A 14,941-nucleotide genomic window follows, 5' to 3' on the forward strand; every position below is an offset into this window, starting at 1 on the left:
CAGTGGGGACTGGGAATCCAATGTAGTGGGGGCTTACCTGGAGCCTTGTATTTCTGGAAGGTGTCATTGATGAGTGGGAAGTAAACCACGATGGGGGTATCAGGCTCCTGGGGATTGTCCATCACATAGCACTCCTTGAGACTATTGTCATCCTCCTGGATGGAGTAGCTGGGGAAGGGGATATTCTGCTCGGTGCAGTACTCACAGGTTTTTTTCAGGGGCTGTAACAGCATGGGAGAACAGTGAGCACTGGAAGCCTGGGGGTGGGTAAGCCTCACAGAGTTCCTGGGCCTGTTTTCCTCATTTTCCTTGCTAACGCTGGTCCCAACCTGCTTTACCACTGTGAGGAATTTTTAGGAAAAAAAGCCAGCTCAGGACAAAAATCCCAGGCAGTAGGCTAGTGCCTCGACAGCTGAGAGCTTCCATGATGCAAGGACCAGGCAAGATCCTGGGAAGGGAAGCACACTGTTGTTTATTTACAAGCCCAGGTCAGGATCACTGCTTTCATTTTTGTCAGCTGCTGTCTGTAATTCCTTTCTTCTCCCGGCTTTAGGCTGGGATTATGTCAAAGTCAACCAAACCAAACCAAACCAAACCAAACAAAAAACCACACAAAACCCCAAAAGTCCAGGATTTTCACTTAAAGAGAAAGTAACAACAACAACAACAACAACAACAACAACAACAACAACAGAGCTGGAAGATGGCTCAGTGGTTGGGAGCACTGACTGCTCTTCTAGAGGTCCTGAGTTCAATTCCCAGCAACCACATGGTGGCTCACATCTCTAATGGGATCTGATGCCCTCTTCTGGTGTGTCTGAAGAAAGTGACAGTGCACTCACATAAAATATATATGTATCAACAACACCACCATTGGTCACTTGTGTGATCATATGGAAGCCCTGTAATTATATGGTCCCTGGGATTATTTTGAAAATAAGATATTACAAACTAATCATGATTTTTTTTTTCAGCTGAAAAATGAACAAGTGCATCAGATACTCAAAAGCAATAATAAAATTGCCATTGATTGAGTTCATGCAACCCCAAGTTCCAGCACAGGAGAGCCAGCTTGTTGTCAATGAAGTTTGGTCCTCTAGCCCAGCACCATGCTGTGCCTTAAGCTCCTCTCATGCAGTCTCAGAGTGTGCTAGCAGAGTGGGCATCCTTCCCTGTAACAGCTGCTCAGGCCTCTGAGGCCACTGTGAGCGCTCAGGAGCTGCTGGGGCAGGGGCTGTCTCTGTAATACTTGCCTTTGTCTGGGATCCTGCGCAGTAACTGAGGTGGATAATAAGGTCGACTTTTCTCTCTGGCCTAAGGAGAGGCGCGTAGCTGGAGTTGACAAAGAATGCAGTGTCCAGCAGGTTCAGGTGTTTTGTAAACTGTGTCAGCTGGTTTGGGAAGGTGTCCAGTACTGTGTCTGAAAGTCAAGCCTTCTAGTTACCATCCTACCTGGTGCCCCGATGTCAGCTATGGGTGGGATAGAGGCCCTGGTTCAGAGTGCCCTGACTGGAGTTTTCTTTCTTCAGCCTGGGCCTCTAGCCTTCCACATTCTCTCTAGGACACTGATTCCTACATCTTTGGGAAGGCTAGTGGATACCAGCATGCTCTTGAGGCCTTAGCAAGTTTTCTATGGGTTGTGCATGTAAACCCACTGTGACCCATCCATAGAGCTTGTGGAGAAGAAAGGGCTTAAGGGCATGTTATAAACTAGGGATACCCATGGACCCAGAGCTATCAGCCCATTTTCACAAGATAGCAAGGACAAGAATAATAATCCAGGCTGAAGGACTTTGCAGGCTGTGGCCAAATAAAACAACAAAGAAGATTTCCATGTGGCGGACTAGGAAGAATGGTAGCCCTAGTCCCTAAAGCCATCTCAAGGAGACATCCAGAACCAAAGCTATGAGAGTGTGATCTAAGACCTGGGTCTGTGAGACTGAGCTGGGTTGTGCTTGCTCAACTGCAATGGGGGCACCACTCACAGTGAAAGATATGGCTCCCAAAAGATATTGCTAAAAGAGCCTGTATCTCTCCATTTATACAATGGGGCCAACTTCTGCAGCTGGAACTCCTGGGAAGAGTCTGTGGTTACAGTCAATTAGCTAATTAATGCCTGCATTGCCCCCTGCTGGCAACACCAATTCATTCAAGCTCTCAGTCATAAATAGACTAGCCTAGTGCTCCACCCGCACATCCTCCCTTGCCCAGGCTGGCTGTGTTCTGCCCATTAACATGACCAGAGTAAACCACCTTTCTCTATGGCAACTTTAATGCCTACTTTTCCTTCCTCCCAACAGCACCAGCCCAGGTTGGGGTACCTTTCCACATAGGGAACTGCCCGTTCTGTAAGTAGTCAGTATGCAGCTGCATCCCGTACAGGAAGTTGTGGAACTCAGACACAAAGGGCCTGTGTGTGAGGATTTCTCGGAAAGTGTTGGACAGCCATGTTGCTGGGATCACTACTGTGGTCTCCAGAGGGTTAGCATCACATCTAGGGATTTCAGGCAGGAGGGGATCATCTTCTGTAGGGAGAAGGGATGGAGGGCAGGTTACAAAAGTTGGGGTAGCACCCTGTTGCTTGACCCCAGAGAGTGAGCCACTTTATGAGACAAGGGTGGGGAGGGTATGGAGGAGAAAGAAGGAAGGAAGGCTCTGGAGAGGATGGTGAGTCCAGAAGTTTGGTTTTTCTCTGCACTCACAGATTCCCTAGGCTTATCAGCTCTCTGGATATTGGAGGTATCCTTCTGGCCTCTACACAAATAACACCTATAACCAACCGTCCTGCCCCATGATGCTCTAGGCCAACTGCCTTCCCATGTCTGGGTCACAGGAGTGATGTGAAAATCCTGACAGGCAATCACTCCATAGTTTATGATTCAGTACCCAAGAGGGGAAGCCAGGGTGTCACTCACCGATGTCATGCAGTCTCTCCCTTGTCCACCTATAGAAAAACTCCTCTGAGGTGTGGGACAAATTCCAGGCATCAAGCAGGTTCAGGGAAAAGATGCTACTCCACAACCCTAGAGAAGCAGAGAAGTTATGAGCAACTCTTCCCAGACTACTTACCCTCCCACCCTCCCACCCCAAATCTCACTGGTCCGGCCTTAGCCCTGTGCCTACTCTAGGCCAGGCTGTTTGGTAGGTGGGGCGGACTTGGATTTCTGTCTCCCACAGGACAGTTCTATGCAGTGACTGCTGGTATCCATCCTCAGCTCTTTTTCTCTCTTTCCTCAGTGCAGGGAGAAGGAGGTGCTTAAAGCACAGCTATAGTGGGGAATGACAGCTGAAGTAGGCTTTAAGTTCAAGCCCAGCTCTGATCTTGCATTAGTCTGCATGAAGAAAGCACTTAAGACAGTATCTGGTGGGCTGGAGAGATGACTCAGTTAGGAGTACTGTCTGCTCTTCCAGAGGTCTTGAGTTCAATTCCCAGCAACCACATCATGGCTCACAACCATCTGTAATGGGATCTGATGCCCTCTTCTGGTGTGTCTGAAGACAGTGACAGTGTACTCACATAAAATAAATAAAACCTTTTTTTTTTAAAAGATAGTGTTTGGCATACAGTAAGCCTCGATACACATAGGCTAGCTCTTACTTTTTAATGTAAAATTTATATAATTAATACTATAAAGATACATTGAAAATTTAATAATAATCAAGCCAGATATGGGAGCTCACACCTGTAATCCCAGTAGGAAGGCTGAGGCAAGAAGATTGATATGGATTTGAAACCAGACTAAGATATTTATACAGTAAGCTCCAGGCACACCTGGGCTACAGAGTGAGACCCTACCACAATAAGCAAATACTAATGATAATATTCTTTATTTAAATTTCTCACATGGAGATGAGAAAACGGGTCCAGAGAAATTAGGTAATTTAGGCAAACTCTGTGCAGTTAACATGTGAAGAATCAGAGTTCAAACTATAGGTTTTAGAGCCACATAGGAACCAGGCTCAGGGGAGGAGAAGGAATTGTGGGTTGTGAGCTTCCATGTGGAGTTCCTAGAAGAAATGAACCTTAAGTTAGACTTTCTAGAATGGGCTGCTTTGGAGTAAGTGAAATATAGACATCCTGTTTAAATAAAAGAAGTTGAAACAGCCGCCCTTGAAGCTGTAATGATAGGCTTATTTTCTGGGGTCATTTTTTGCAGATGAGACTGTAGTCGCAATCTGGAAGTAGGTTCAGGAGCCCCTCCTGGTTTCACGTAAAGCAGCAGATTCAGAAAGTTCAAGAGCTCAAGGCTAACCAAGGCGACCAGCAATGGGACTGGATTCTCCCTGTTATCTGTTAGTCGAAGGCAGTCCTGGCCAGCACCGGGGCTGAGTATCTCAGGGAGTGAGTCACCTAGCATGTAGCACATCTCCGGCTCAGGAATCCTCTTCATCAGCCGCCCCATGAAGAACTCGGAGCCGAATAACTCGGGGGGGATGAAGGCTCCGTACTTCTGCATGCCCACCTCGTAGGGGGAGAACTCGAACCATTCTGTACACGGGGAGCAACACCAGTCTCAGGTTGGTGAGCCTTCCACACAGGGCCATGGGGAGCTTGCAATTGCAAGCGGCAGTTCTCCTTTGTGACACAAGGGGGCAGTTGCTGCCGGACAAAACAGCTCTACAAGTTGCTAGGCTCAAACTTTTGCTCCTCAAAGCTGGATAAACAGGGGCAACAATGGACCCTTCGAGATTTCCCCTTTGGGCAGCCTAAAAAAAAATGTCTTAGAGTCTCATTTTTAACTGTCTTCATTTCTCACTGATCCATCAGATAAGCCCTGGCAAGCTAGGGGACACTGCCTGATTGTCCCCACTTATGAGGAGATTTCTTCAGCTGTGGGGCACTGTTTCTTGATATGGAGATGGGTAAAGTGTGTGTTGTACCCACCAAGAAGGGACCCCCTCTATGTAAGCAGCCAGCAGTGTTACCTCTGAAATCCTGGTTGCTTACATCATCCTTGACATTGATGGTGAGGTAGATGGGCAGAGGGTTCTGTCCCCGGCACAGAGCAGCTCGCTGATCTGACAGCTTGCATTCGTTTTTCTGTAGGGACACCAGTGCTTAGGAGAGGTGGCTGACCAGCAGTCAGGAAAGAATGAGAGAACAATCAGAACCCTTAACAGCTATTTTCAGGCTTCGGGTCCCCACAGGTGACTTGTATTGGGTGCAGTGACTCAAGCTGTCAGCTGTTAAATGCTTTTGGAGAATGTATAGCATCTTCTTAGGCTGTTTGGCAGCTCAGGCCATAAGTGGGGTGGGGCTGGCTCTGTAATTTAAGGTTGTCTCTTGGGGTCTCAGTGTTCTCATATCTCAGGAGCCAGAGGAGATGGCGAAGGTAGGAAAGGCCACCACTGTCCCTTTTTGTTGCTATTATTTCCCATTCACTACTGGAACCTGAGTGGCACCAGGAATTTTTGTCTTATTATCTTGGTGTGTTGGGTTCTCCCAAACAGAGGTGAAATAGACACATAAAAATAAACCCAAATAGTTATCTTTCAATTTAAAAAAATGAAAGAGGAAGAGTTTGGTAGCACATGCATGTAACCCCAGCACTTGGAAGGAAGAAACAAGAGAATAACTACAAGTTCAAAGCCGCCTCAACTATGTGAGGCCCAGGCTAGCCTGGGCTATACAATGTGAGACATTATCTCAGAACAACAACAAAAAATGAGAGTCAACTCGTCATTGACTGCTCAAAATGTCTCATTTTCTTTTCTTTTTTATGTGTTTCATGTGTATGTATGTGTGGTATTCACATATATACTTAATGTGTGTTTGCATGCATGTTGGTGTGTACATGTATGTATGTGTGTGTGAGTGTGTGCATTTGTGTATGTGTGTATGTATGTGTGTGTGTATACGTGTGTAGATTCCAAGGTTGATGTCAGATGTCTTCCCCAATTGCTTCTTACTTTATTTGTTGAGGAAGGGTCTCTCCCTAAATCAGGAACTTAACACAAAGGCCTTGCTGTGAGCCTTTCTAGGCCACACAGCACTTCCATGCTTCTATTTGGCTTTTATTTGTCTCTCCTCCATATGGGATCAGACTGAAAGCATGATTGACAGCTCTCTAGCTTTGCCCAGCTTCTTTCCCATTTTCTCATGTGGATGTTTTGGCTTTCAAAAACTATGCTTCATGTGTGCAGGGGAGCACCCAGGCTTGCCCAACATGGGGGTCTTAGTTTTCTGAAAAGGATGTGAAAGAAGACCTCACCATCTTCATCACTCCAATATGTATGTGGACACCTCATGATTCTTCCAGCCTGAGGATGTATCTGCAAATCTAACCTAATGTCTTTGGCCATAGAGGTTTAGACTCTCTGAGGAGGAAAGACTATGATCTTATACCAGTCTAAGCAGGTGGGATCCAGGACAGGCTTGAACACCCACCTTATCTCCCAGACTGTACTCAATCAGCTTGCCCCAAAAGTCTGTAAACGTGGTTTTGTAGCCCTCCTGGCTGTGCTGTCGGAGTTCCTCTTTCCATTTGCAGAGCTGGTCTGGGAACAGGGCAGGCATCTTGTCTTTGACAACATGTCTCCGGGCCTCAAAGACAACAGGCTCCAGGTTTTTGGAGGACCACTCAGGATCACTGTACAAGGTAGCCATAGTCCTGGTGAGAGACAAGCACAGATGATAGAGCTACCCCAGCCCTGGTCTGAGCAACTCGATGTCCAGACAGGACAGAAGATGAGCAGATCACGAGATCATGAGGAGTCCCAAACCTGGCAGGAGAAGAGCCCGGAGGAAAGAGAATGAAGGAGGGCCTGTGGTGAGAGACAAGCAAACAGTGCGTCTCATAACTGATAGTTTCCCTCTCTTGAATGTTGGGCATATCATGCTAGTTGAGATGAGAATTCTGGGCTCAGATCTTCCTGGGTTCAAAGCCAGGCCTTGCTATGTGATCTTGGGGAAGCTACTTAACCACTCTTTGCCTCAGTTTCCTTAACTGAAGAGGTAAAGAGTTGTGATTGATGTACTGAGCTCATACACTTCTTGTAAAAAAATTTAAAATCTCAAAAGTTACTGTTGTGTGAAACACCAGGGCTGTAATAAAGGTAGGGTTGGGAACGTTTGATTCCTGGATTGGCTGATTCCAGACTAGGAAACTGATTAAAGCTGTATTTCCTGGGGCCCAGGGCATAAGGGCATTGGCTGCTCTTCCAGAGAACCCAGATTCAATTTCTAGTGCCTACAAAACAGCTTACAACTATTATTAACTCCAAATCTAGGGGATCTAACGCCCTCTTCTGGCCTCTGCAGGCACCAGGCATGCACACGGTACACAGTCGTACATGTAGGCAAAACACCCATAAAATAATTTTTGAAAAGGTTTATTTCCTCTCTTTGCTCTTCCCTGCCTCTTCTCCCTCCTCCTTCCCCCTCATTCTTCACTTCCTCTTTTCTTTTTTAATTTTTTTGTGGACTGTGGTGGACAGAGGCAGCAAGGCTGGGCCTGAGGTTCTCTCTGTCTCCTGTCTGAGGCAGCAAGGCTGGGCCTGAGGTACTCTCTGTCTCCTGCCTGCCACACTGGCTCTGCTGAGTTAACTTTAAATTTATTTGGGAGCAGCCTTTGAACACAGACCCTGGACCTCTAGGTCATGAGTTGAATGACCTTGACAAGTCCTGTTTCGGGACCAGTAAGATGGTTCAGCAGGGAAAGATGCTTGCCGACAAGCATGACTACCTAAGTTTGATCCCGGGCATCTACATGATAAGAGGAAAGAACTAACTCCTGAAAGTTGTCCTCCACATGGGCATGGGCACACAAGCATGTGTGAGCACACACAATTTAAAGTAATATTTTAAAAGAAAGCTTTAAAAGCTCCAGTCATGAGCTGAATGACCTTGACAAGCAATGGTCAACTCTCTGTTCTCCAGTTCAGTCCTTAGCTGGTCTGGATCTGACTCTGTTGGATCAAACTTCTGTATGTCAACACAGGGAAGGGTCCCTCTTTATTCTGTTTCACAGTGCTCTGCAGTGACAGGGGAATTTGTCAATGCAAGGACAAGAATGCCCAATAATACAAACAAGTGTCTCCTTCCTTCCTAGGACTGGTTCCAAGAAAGATAGAAAATGATGGGATTTTGTTTACAGATAGTAATTTACAGATAGTACCCTGCCCTCCATAAACTTTGTTCTGTTTCAAAATGTTTCCCAAAACCCATTGCTAGTGCTTTATTTATTTATTCTTCATTTATTGACAGGGTTTCATGTAGACCAGGCTGGCCTCCAACTCAGTATGTAGCTGAGATTGGCCTAGAACTCCTGATCTTGCCTCTCTCTACCCACTAGTGCAAGAGGCATGCACCTCAGCTTACTAATCTTTATGGTTGTGTTGTTTTTAAGATTGATTTGTGTATTGAGTGCTCTATTTGCATGTACACCTGCTTGCCAGAAAGGGGCACCAGATCCTATTACAGATGGTTGTGATGGAAATTGAACTCAGGACCTCTGGAAGAGCAGTCAGTGCTCTTAAACTGGGCCATCTCTCCAACCTGCTAACCATTGTTCTAAAAGGAATGTTTCCCACGCTTTCCCTAATTCAGGGAACTTGTGAATGTTTTACTCTGACATTCTGGAAGGTCTGAGCCCTCTCTGATTTCTGCCTCTCAAGCAGTAGTCTGACGGATTAATACAGTGCCCCCTAGCCACGCTGAAGCAAGTTATCATTTTAAACATATTTTAGTGTTATTACTTATTTTGTTTTTGTTCAAGATGGGGTCTCACTATGTATAAGGAACTTGAGTATCAGTTGAACGTGATGGCCCCTGGATAGCCTGTAACCAGTCCCTCTTGGTGTCAAAGGACAGCTATGGCTGGTGCGGAGGACAACACATCAACTTGGCCCATCTGGTCCAAAACTCCCAGCATCTGAGGAGTAGATATCAAGCTAAGGGACTTCCCAGGATAGGTTACATCCAGTCCCTCTGATGAGAGCTATGTGGAGTTCCACAGAAAGAAAAGGCACAGCAGGGGGACTCAGGGCTCAGTCCCTGACACAGTAAGATGTAGCCCTGGCTAAGAGGCTTCCAGTGGTCACAGGGATGATTTTAGTGAGCCCCTTCACTATATAAAATATTAAAAGGTCTGAGTTATGACTGTGGTGTATAAAGATAACTGTCAATGACATTCATTGAAACATTTTCATTAATCTGCAAGCTCCTTTATTCCTTTTGAGTTATATATTAATGAACAAATAACACTTTTTTTGCCCCTGGTGCTGTGTCTCCTGTTAGATTTGATCCTGCCAGGCTTCCTTTTAGAAGCCCAGTGCCCACCTCCCTTCTTGTTGGGGGCCGGCTTTTAGCAGAAAGCGGCTATCAGCTTTGCAGCCATCTTGAGCCATATACCCTGACATGAGACTTGAATTACAATAGCCTACAACAGCTGAGAACACTCCGATAATCTTGGTTTAGATACCTTGAGATTAAAGGTGTATGATTTAGAAGTATAGAGATCAGAGTTAGAGACAAAACCTAAGGGCATGATTAAAGGTGTAACTTAGAGGCGTGGCTTAGAATCAGACTATAGAAGACAGAACCAGACATCAGAGAGAGAGATTCATACACATCAGACATTAGGTAGAATCTGCCCTCACCCTCGCTCTTGCTGAAACCCGACCAGCAGACCGGAGCAGCAGCTTGGGCCGGGATACAGTGGCCGCCCAAACGTGGGTCGGCCCGGGCCTCAACATTTTGCCTGGGCTGCAACATTTATTTTGGCCGCCCCAACTTGGGGCTAGTGCGGTCCCCAACATTATTTTGGCGCCCGGACAGGAACTCAAGCTTGGGCCCCAACATTATTTTGGTGCCCAACGTGGGGCTAGTGTGGACCCCAACATTATTTTGGCACCCGAACAGGGACTCGAGCTTGGGCCTCAACATTATTTTGGCGCCCGAACAGGGACTCGAGCTTGGGCGCCAACACCTTCTACCTCAGCAGAGTCAGGAGGAAGCATCCCTGTGCAACTTCTCATTCCTTTCAGCTGCTTGAGGCAGTCTGACAGGGCAGAGATAAGGACAAAATATGGCACTGAGGAACTGCAGGGAGGCGAGCCAGAGCAACTGGGCTAGTTCTACCCATCCTGGGATACTGGGCCAAGGGCCAAAAGAGGGTGGCTGCCTCTCACTAGGAAAGATGGTAGGTAGCACTGAGTTCATTCATCATTGGCCGTGTTTTCCTGGGTTGCTACCACAGCCCCAAGGACATAGGCAACAACGACCAATGTATTCAGCATGTATACAGCAGCTCTGTGCTTGATACGGGAGAGCACTTTACAAATCCAGCAACTGGGTCTAAGGAATTAAACTAAATGCCTCAAATCCCACAGCTGTGCATGGTAGAGCTTTCCAGGCATCACGAGTCTAATATTCCCATTAGGATGGGAAAGTTCTCAGTTCCACCAGATCCCAGGCCACACCCATTTGCTACTTCCTCTGGGCTTCACCAATGATAGTGTCCAGTTCCTTACCAGGTTGCACCTGACAAGCCTGTGAGGTAAGTAGAACAGTCCAGAAGGTTCAGCTTCTGCAGCCCCAGCAGGTGACCATACATGGAGACCATAGACCTTGTGCCACCTCCTGTGGCCATGATGGCTATCATCGGTACCTGTAGGCACAGAAGCAGACTTCTGGAAAGGGCTCCTCCACAGATAAGGACATGGAGAGATCCCAGCTTAATACAAATGAGGGAATACAGAGCGCTGGTTGAGATAAGGGAGGGGAAGGGGATGGTTTGAGGAACTGCCTTTTCCAGAGCAGTGGGTAACTTAGTAGGGTCCAGAAGATCGCCTTTGCTCTAAACCAAGGTATGCTATCAGTAAGGGATCTGCTGCCTAACCTAGGCTTGCTAAATCAGAGAGTCCTGGTTAAAGAGTTCTGAGTAGTGCTCGCTTCGGCAGCACATATACTAAAATTGGAACGATACAGAGAAGATTAGCATGGCCCCTGCGCAAGGATGACACGCAAATTCGTGAAGCGTTCCAAAAAAAAAAAGAGTTCTGAGTATCCAACCCAGTTCTTTGATGATAGGCATCAAAACTGAGGCTGTAGAGGCAGGCGGATTTCTGAGTTCGAGGCCAGCTTGGTCTACAGAGTGAGCTCCAGGACAGCCAGGGCTACACAGAGAAACCCTGTCTTGAAAAACCAACCAACCAACAAACACAACAACAACAAAAACCCTGAGGCTGTATGTGTAGATATGTGAGTCATGGATGGTGACTGAGTGACACCTGAGCGTCATGACTAATGTCTGAGTGATGTCAGGACATTAGTCTCTGGCCTGGTCCACAGCATGTGCTCAGCCTATGCAGCATTTGTGAGAGCAAGAGGAAACCCACATTACCAATGGTGAGGGTGGTTCCCTAGAGATGAGATCTAAGAGGAAGCTTTGGGCCAACTTTCTGTCTCCATTTAATAGGGACTGTAATGTTTTTCCTGAAGCTTAGGCTTGGTCACGGCTCTGCTCCTATCTCAGCCCCAGGAGCAAGGTGCTTGGGGGCTAACCTGCTCCCTGGACTAACAGACAGAGGTGTAGGGGCACTTTGCTTCTAGGGGAAGAGGCAACTGGCTCTGGGAATGGGAGGGGCTTCTCTTCAACTTCCCACAGTCATTTCTGGTGAGGATGGGTACACGTGTGTGTGTGTGTGTGTGTGTGTGTGTGTGTGTGTGTGTGTGTGTTGTAGAGGAGAGAGAACAAGTGGATTGGGTGCCTAAGGTGATAGGACTTCAAATGTTTCCTGGTTGGATGAGAATGACACCTCCATGTTGTCTCAGTAAGACAGTTCAGTTGTGTCAGGATCCTGAGTACGCATGTGCGTGACAGTGCATGCAAGTGTGTGTTGGCAGGAGCCCCCACCCCTACCCTGGTGAACACACAATTGAATCACGTGCATCAGGGCCCTTGTCCTGGCACCAGGACCATAGCAGTTGGAGCAAACACAGAAATCTAGGTGGTAAAGTAGTCACCCTGGAGTTGGGAAGGATAGGGTGGCTAGTAGGACATGGAATTGGGGGACCAAGATCCCAGAGTGACCCTCAGCCCGGGCCAGTGCCTCTGCTTACCCACCTCATCCTCATGTAGGCCCTCCTCCAGTTGCAGCACCTGACTTAGTGCCTTGGCCACCACCACTTTCCGCTTCTGCACAAACTCCACCTCTTCCTGGCACAGGTCGAATCCGAGCCGCACATCCAGCGTGTTAGAGCTGTGGGAAAGGGAACCTGTAGCCTCCGCCTTTAATGAGCAGTTGTAGAGCCGAGTTCTACTCTGTATCTCTTCTGTGTCCTTGGGCATCTACTCTCATCTGCAAAATGCTTACTGGCCAGCACAACCTTCAGTACCCAATGAGACACCAGGCAGAAAGCTCCAAAGCCTTAGCTGGCTCACTGTAAGCTGGTACTTGTCTAAAGACTACGACTTCTGCCTCCTCAGCAAGATATAGAAAGTTCCAAAATGTGTCTCTAGGTACCTTCTCTATCCCAAAGTTGATATGAGTGACAAGGGTCTCTTAGATCCCTTTGGTAAAACTTCTTGGACAGGACTATGGATCATAGACTCTTTTGAGCCCCACAGGAAATAGCCCTCTCCTGTGGAGTTCCCTGCTTCTTCTGAGCCCTTCCTGCCTACAAAATCCCAATTCTTCTGCATGTTTGTGCAACTGACAAAGCCACTCACAGCCCTGATCTCACTGTGTCTTCCCCACAGTTCTTCCAAGCAGATGAGGACGAGCTGCCGTGACATGCCTGATGCCTGCCCTCTTCTATCACATTCTCTGTTGGGTGCAAGTCCAAGCCTGGCACGTAAGACCCCACCAGGCCTGTCCAAGCCCATCTCCAGCTCCCTTTGGGAAAAGACCCATCAGGTTTTTGGAGCCTGCTTTCTGAACCTTGGTTAGGGTCTTTATCTCATAAGACCCACCCTCTTGTTTGCTTAGCACCCTGCCCACCATTTATATTCCTGGGATTTCACCTGCATTCATTTATGGGATTTAAAGAACAAGCTGAATTGTAGGTAGAAAAAAATGAGATCCAGAAAGATTAGGTAACTCTTCTAATGACATATAACAAATCAAATTAGAAATAAAATTACAGACAAGGGGCCAGAGAGATGGCTTAATAGCCCTGGCTGCTCTTCTAGGGGACCTAGATTCAATTCCCACTTCCCACATGGCATCTTACAACAGTAACTCCAGTTCCAAGGGATATAACGCCCTCTTCTGGCCTCTGCTAGCACTGCACACATGTGGTGCACAGGCAAGAAAAATACTCATACACATAAAATAAAAATTACAGTCAATTGATTTTCAACAAGGGCAAAAATTAACAAGAGAAAAACCAGTCTTTTCCATAAATGATCCAGGAGCAGTTGAGTATCTGCAGTGTAAAATGTGCAGTATACAAAGTAAACTAGAAATCAATCACAACCTAGACATGAGAGCTAAAACTAAAGACATCTTAGAAAAAAACATGGGAGCAAAGTTTCATGATATTTGGATTAACCAATATTTCTTTGATTTGGAGACAAAAATACAAGTGACAAGAGAGAAAAATGGGCTTCATCAAAATTAAAAACCTTTGTTTTTTGAAGGACACCATCAAGAAAATGCAAAGAGGACCTGGAAGATATGGTTTAGCAATTAAGAGCTGGGTTCAGTTCCCAGCACCTACAAGGTAGTTCACAATCTTCTGTCACCCCAGCTCCAGGTCCCCAATGTCCTCTTCTGACCCCTGTGGCTAACAGGCATGCATATGACATACATACATACATGTAAACAGTCATACACAATGTAAAATAACATACACACAAAGAAACTATAAAGATATCTTGCAAAAAGAGGGTTGAATATAACATACTAGTATCCAGAATACACAAAGAGCTTTTATAAGTTAATAATAAGACAGAGCCCATTTAAAACATGGGCAAAGGATTTGGATAAATATATCTCCATCTCCAAGAAGATATACTAATGGCCAATTAATAGATGCCCAACCTCATTAGCCATTGAAGAAAAGACAAACCAAATGACAGTAAGCTACCCCCTTACACCTACTCCTCAGAGTTAGGGGAGCACAGAAGGAGGAAGGGGTACTTTACCAGGGTGAGGACTTCATGTGTAACTCATAGTTCTCTCCCTGATGAGAAAAAGGTGAAATGCCCATTAGAGATGACACTGAGAGCAAAGGGAGCCAAACAAAGAGGTGGAAACTTACTGCTACCCCTCCCTGGGCTCCGCATACATGTGTGTTCACAGTAACGTGCACATATATGCTGTCACACACACACACACACACACACACACACACACACACACACACACACACACACACAAAGTATCCCAAGTGTACTTCTGGATATGACATTACATCGTTTTCACTCGGTCCACACTGAGGCCTACAAGTCCATTCCATTTGCCTGAGAGACCACATGTGCTACCTTCCCAATATGTCTTTGGGCTCCTCCCATCTCTCTACCACAGGAGCTGAGCATCTCTGGGACCCCTTGCCAGACCTAGGTGCTCACCACAGACAGTGTCGACGCCTCGCCATCAGAAAGGCAATCGAGGGGCTGGCAGACAGGGCCGTTCCTGTGTGTTCCACAGCAGCAAAGCTAGAAGGATGGGTGGGCTCTGTGAGGGGCTGAGTGGCTCCTCTGTTAGCTGCCCCCCCCAGCCCAGTTCCCTTCTTCCTCCCTTCTAACTGTGGCTGCCATGTACCCTACAGTTCCAGTGGCTCTTAGGCGCCTCTGCGTAAAGCTGGGGCTGGGAGTACTTGGGGTAGTGGAAGCAGGTAGGACTCGGGTAGCAGGGCTCCAGGCAGGGCGGGACACGCTGGGTGTTCTCGAAGGAGTCTGTCACCATCACCAGAAGGTCTTTGTCTGAGAAAGAAGGTAAGATGTTAGACCCCTGCAAAGTTTCTTCTCTCTGCTTCCCATTTAGCCTAGCA

The 14,941-nt window shown here is 46.9% G+C and overlaps 1 protein-coding gene and 1 non-coding gene across 3 annotated transcripts in view; one reads left to right on the top strand and one right to left on the bottom strand.

Annotated features, from left to right (window-relative positions):
* Positions 1-14,941, bottom strand: part of Pla2g4e (phospholipase A2 group IVE) — a 64,683-nt gene that overhangs the window by 2,469 nt on the left and 47,273 nt on the right. For both annotated transcript variants that reach the window (XM_034494854.2, XM_076929543.1), the window contains exons 8-19: positions 14,713-14,873; positions 14,520-14,606; positions 14,094-14,131; positions 12,069-12,204; positions 10,474-10,610; positions 6,389-6,611; positions 4,927-5,041; positions 4,352-4,489; positions 2,916-3,023; positions 2,322-2,525; positions 1,254-1,420; positions 38-221 (exon numbers count right to left, since the gene is read on the bottom strand). In XM_034494854.2, coding sequence (XP_034350745.1) covers positions 38-221; positions 1,254-1,420; positions 2,322-2,525; positions 2,916-3,023; positions 4,352-4,489; positions 4,927-5,041; positions 6,389-6,611; positions 10,474-10,610; positions 12,069-12,204; positions 14,094-14,131; positions 14,520-14,606; positions 14,713-14,873 — 1,698 coding nt within the window. The remainder of the gene's footprint in view (positions 1-37; positions 222-1,253; positions 1,421-2,321; positions 2,526-2,915; positions 3,024-4,351; positions 4,490-4,926; positions 5,042-6,388; positions 6,612-10,473; positions 10,611-12,068; positions 12,205-14,093; positions 14,132-14,519; positions 14,607-14,712; positions 14,874-14,941) is intronic.
* Positions 10,887-10,993, top strand: LOC117704872 (U6 spliceosomal RNA). The gene has a single exon (XR_004606380.1). It is a non-coding gene; the product is annotated as a U6 spliceosomal RNA (small nuclear RNA).

Source organism: Arvicanthis niloticus, chromosome 2 (assembly GCF_011762505.2).
Source record: "Arvicanthis niloticus isolate mArvNil1 chromosome 2, mArvNil1.pat.X, whole genome shotgun sequence".
Taxonomy (NCBI): domain Eukaryota; kingdom Metazoa; phylum Chordata; class Mammalia; order Rodentia; family Muridae; genus Arvicanthis; species Arvicanthis niloticus.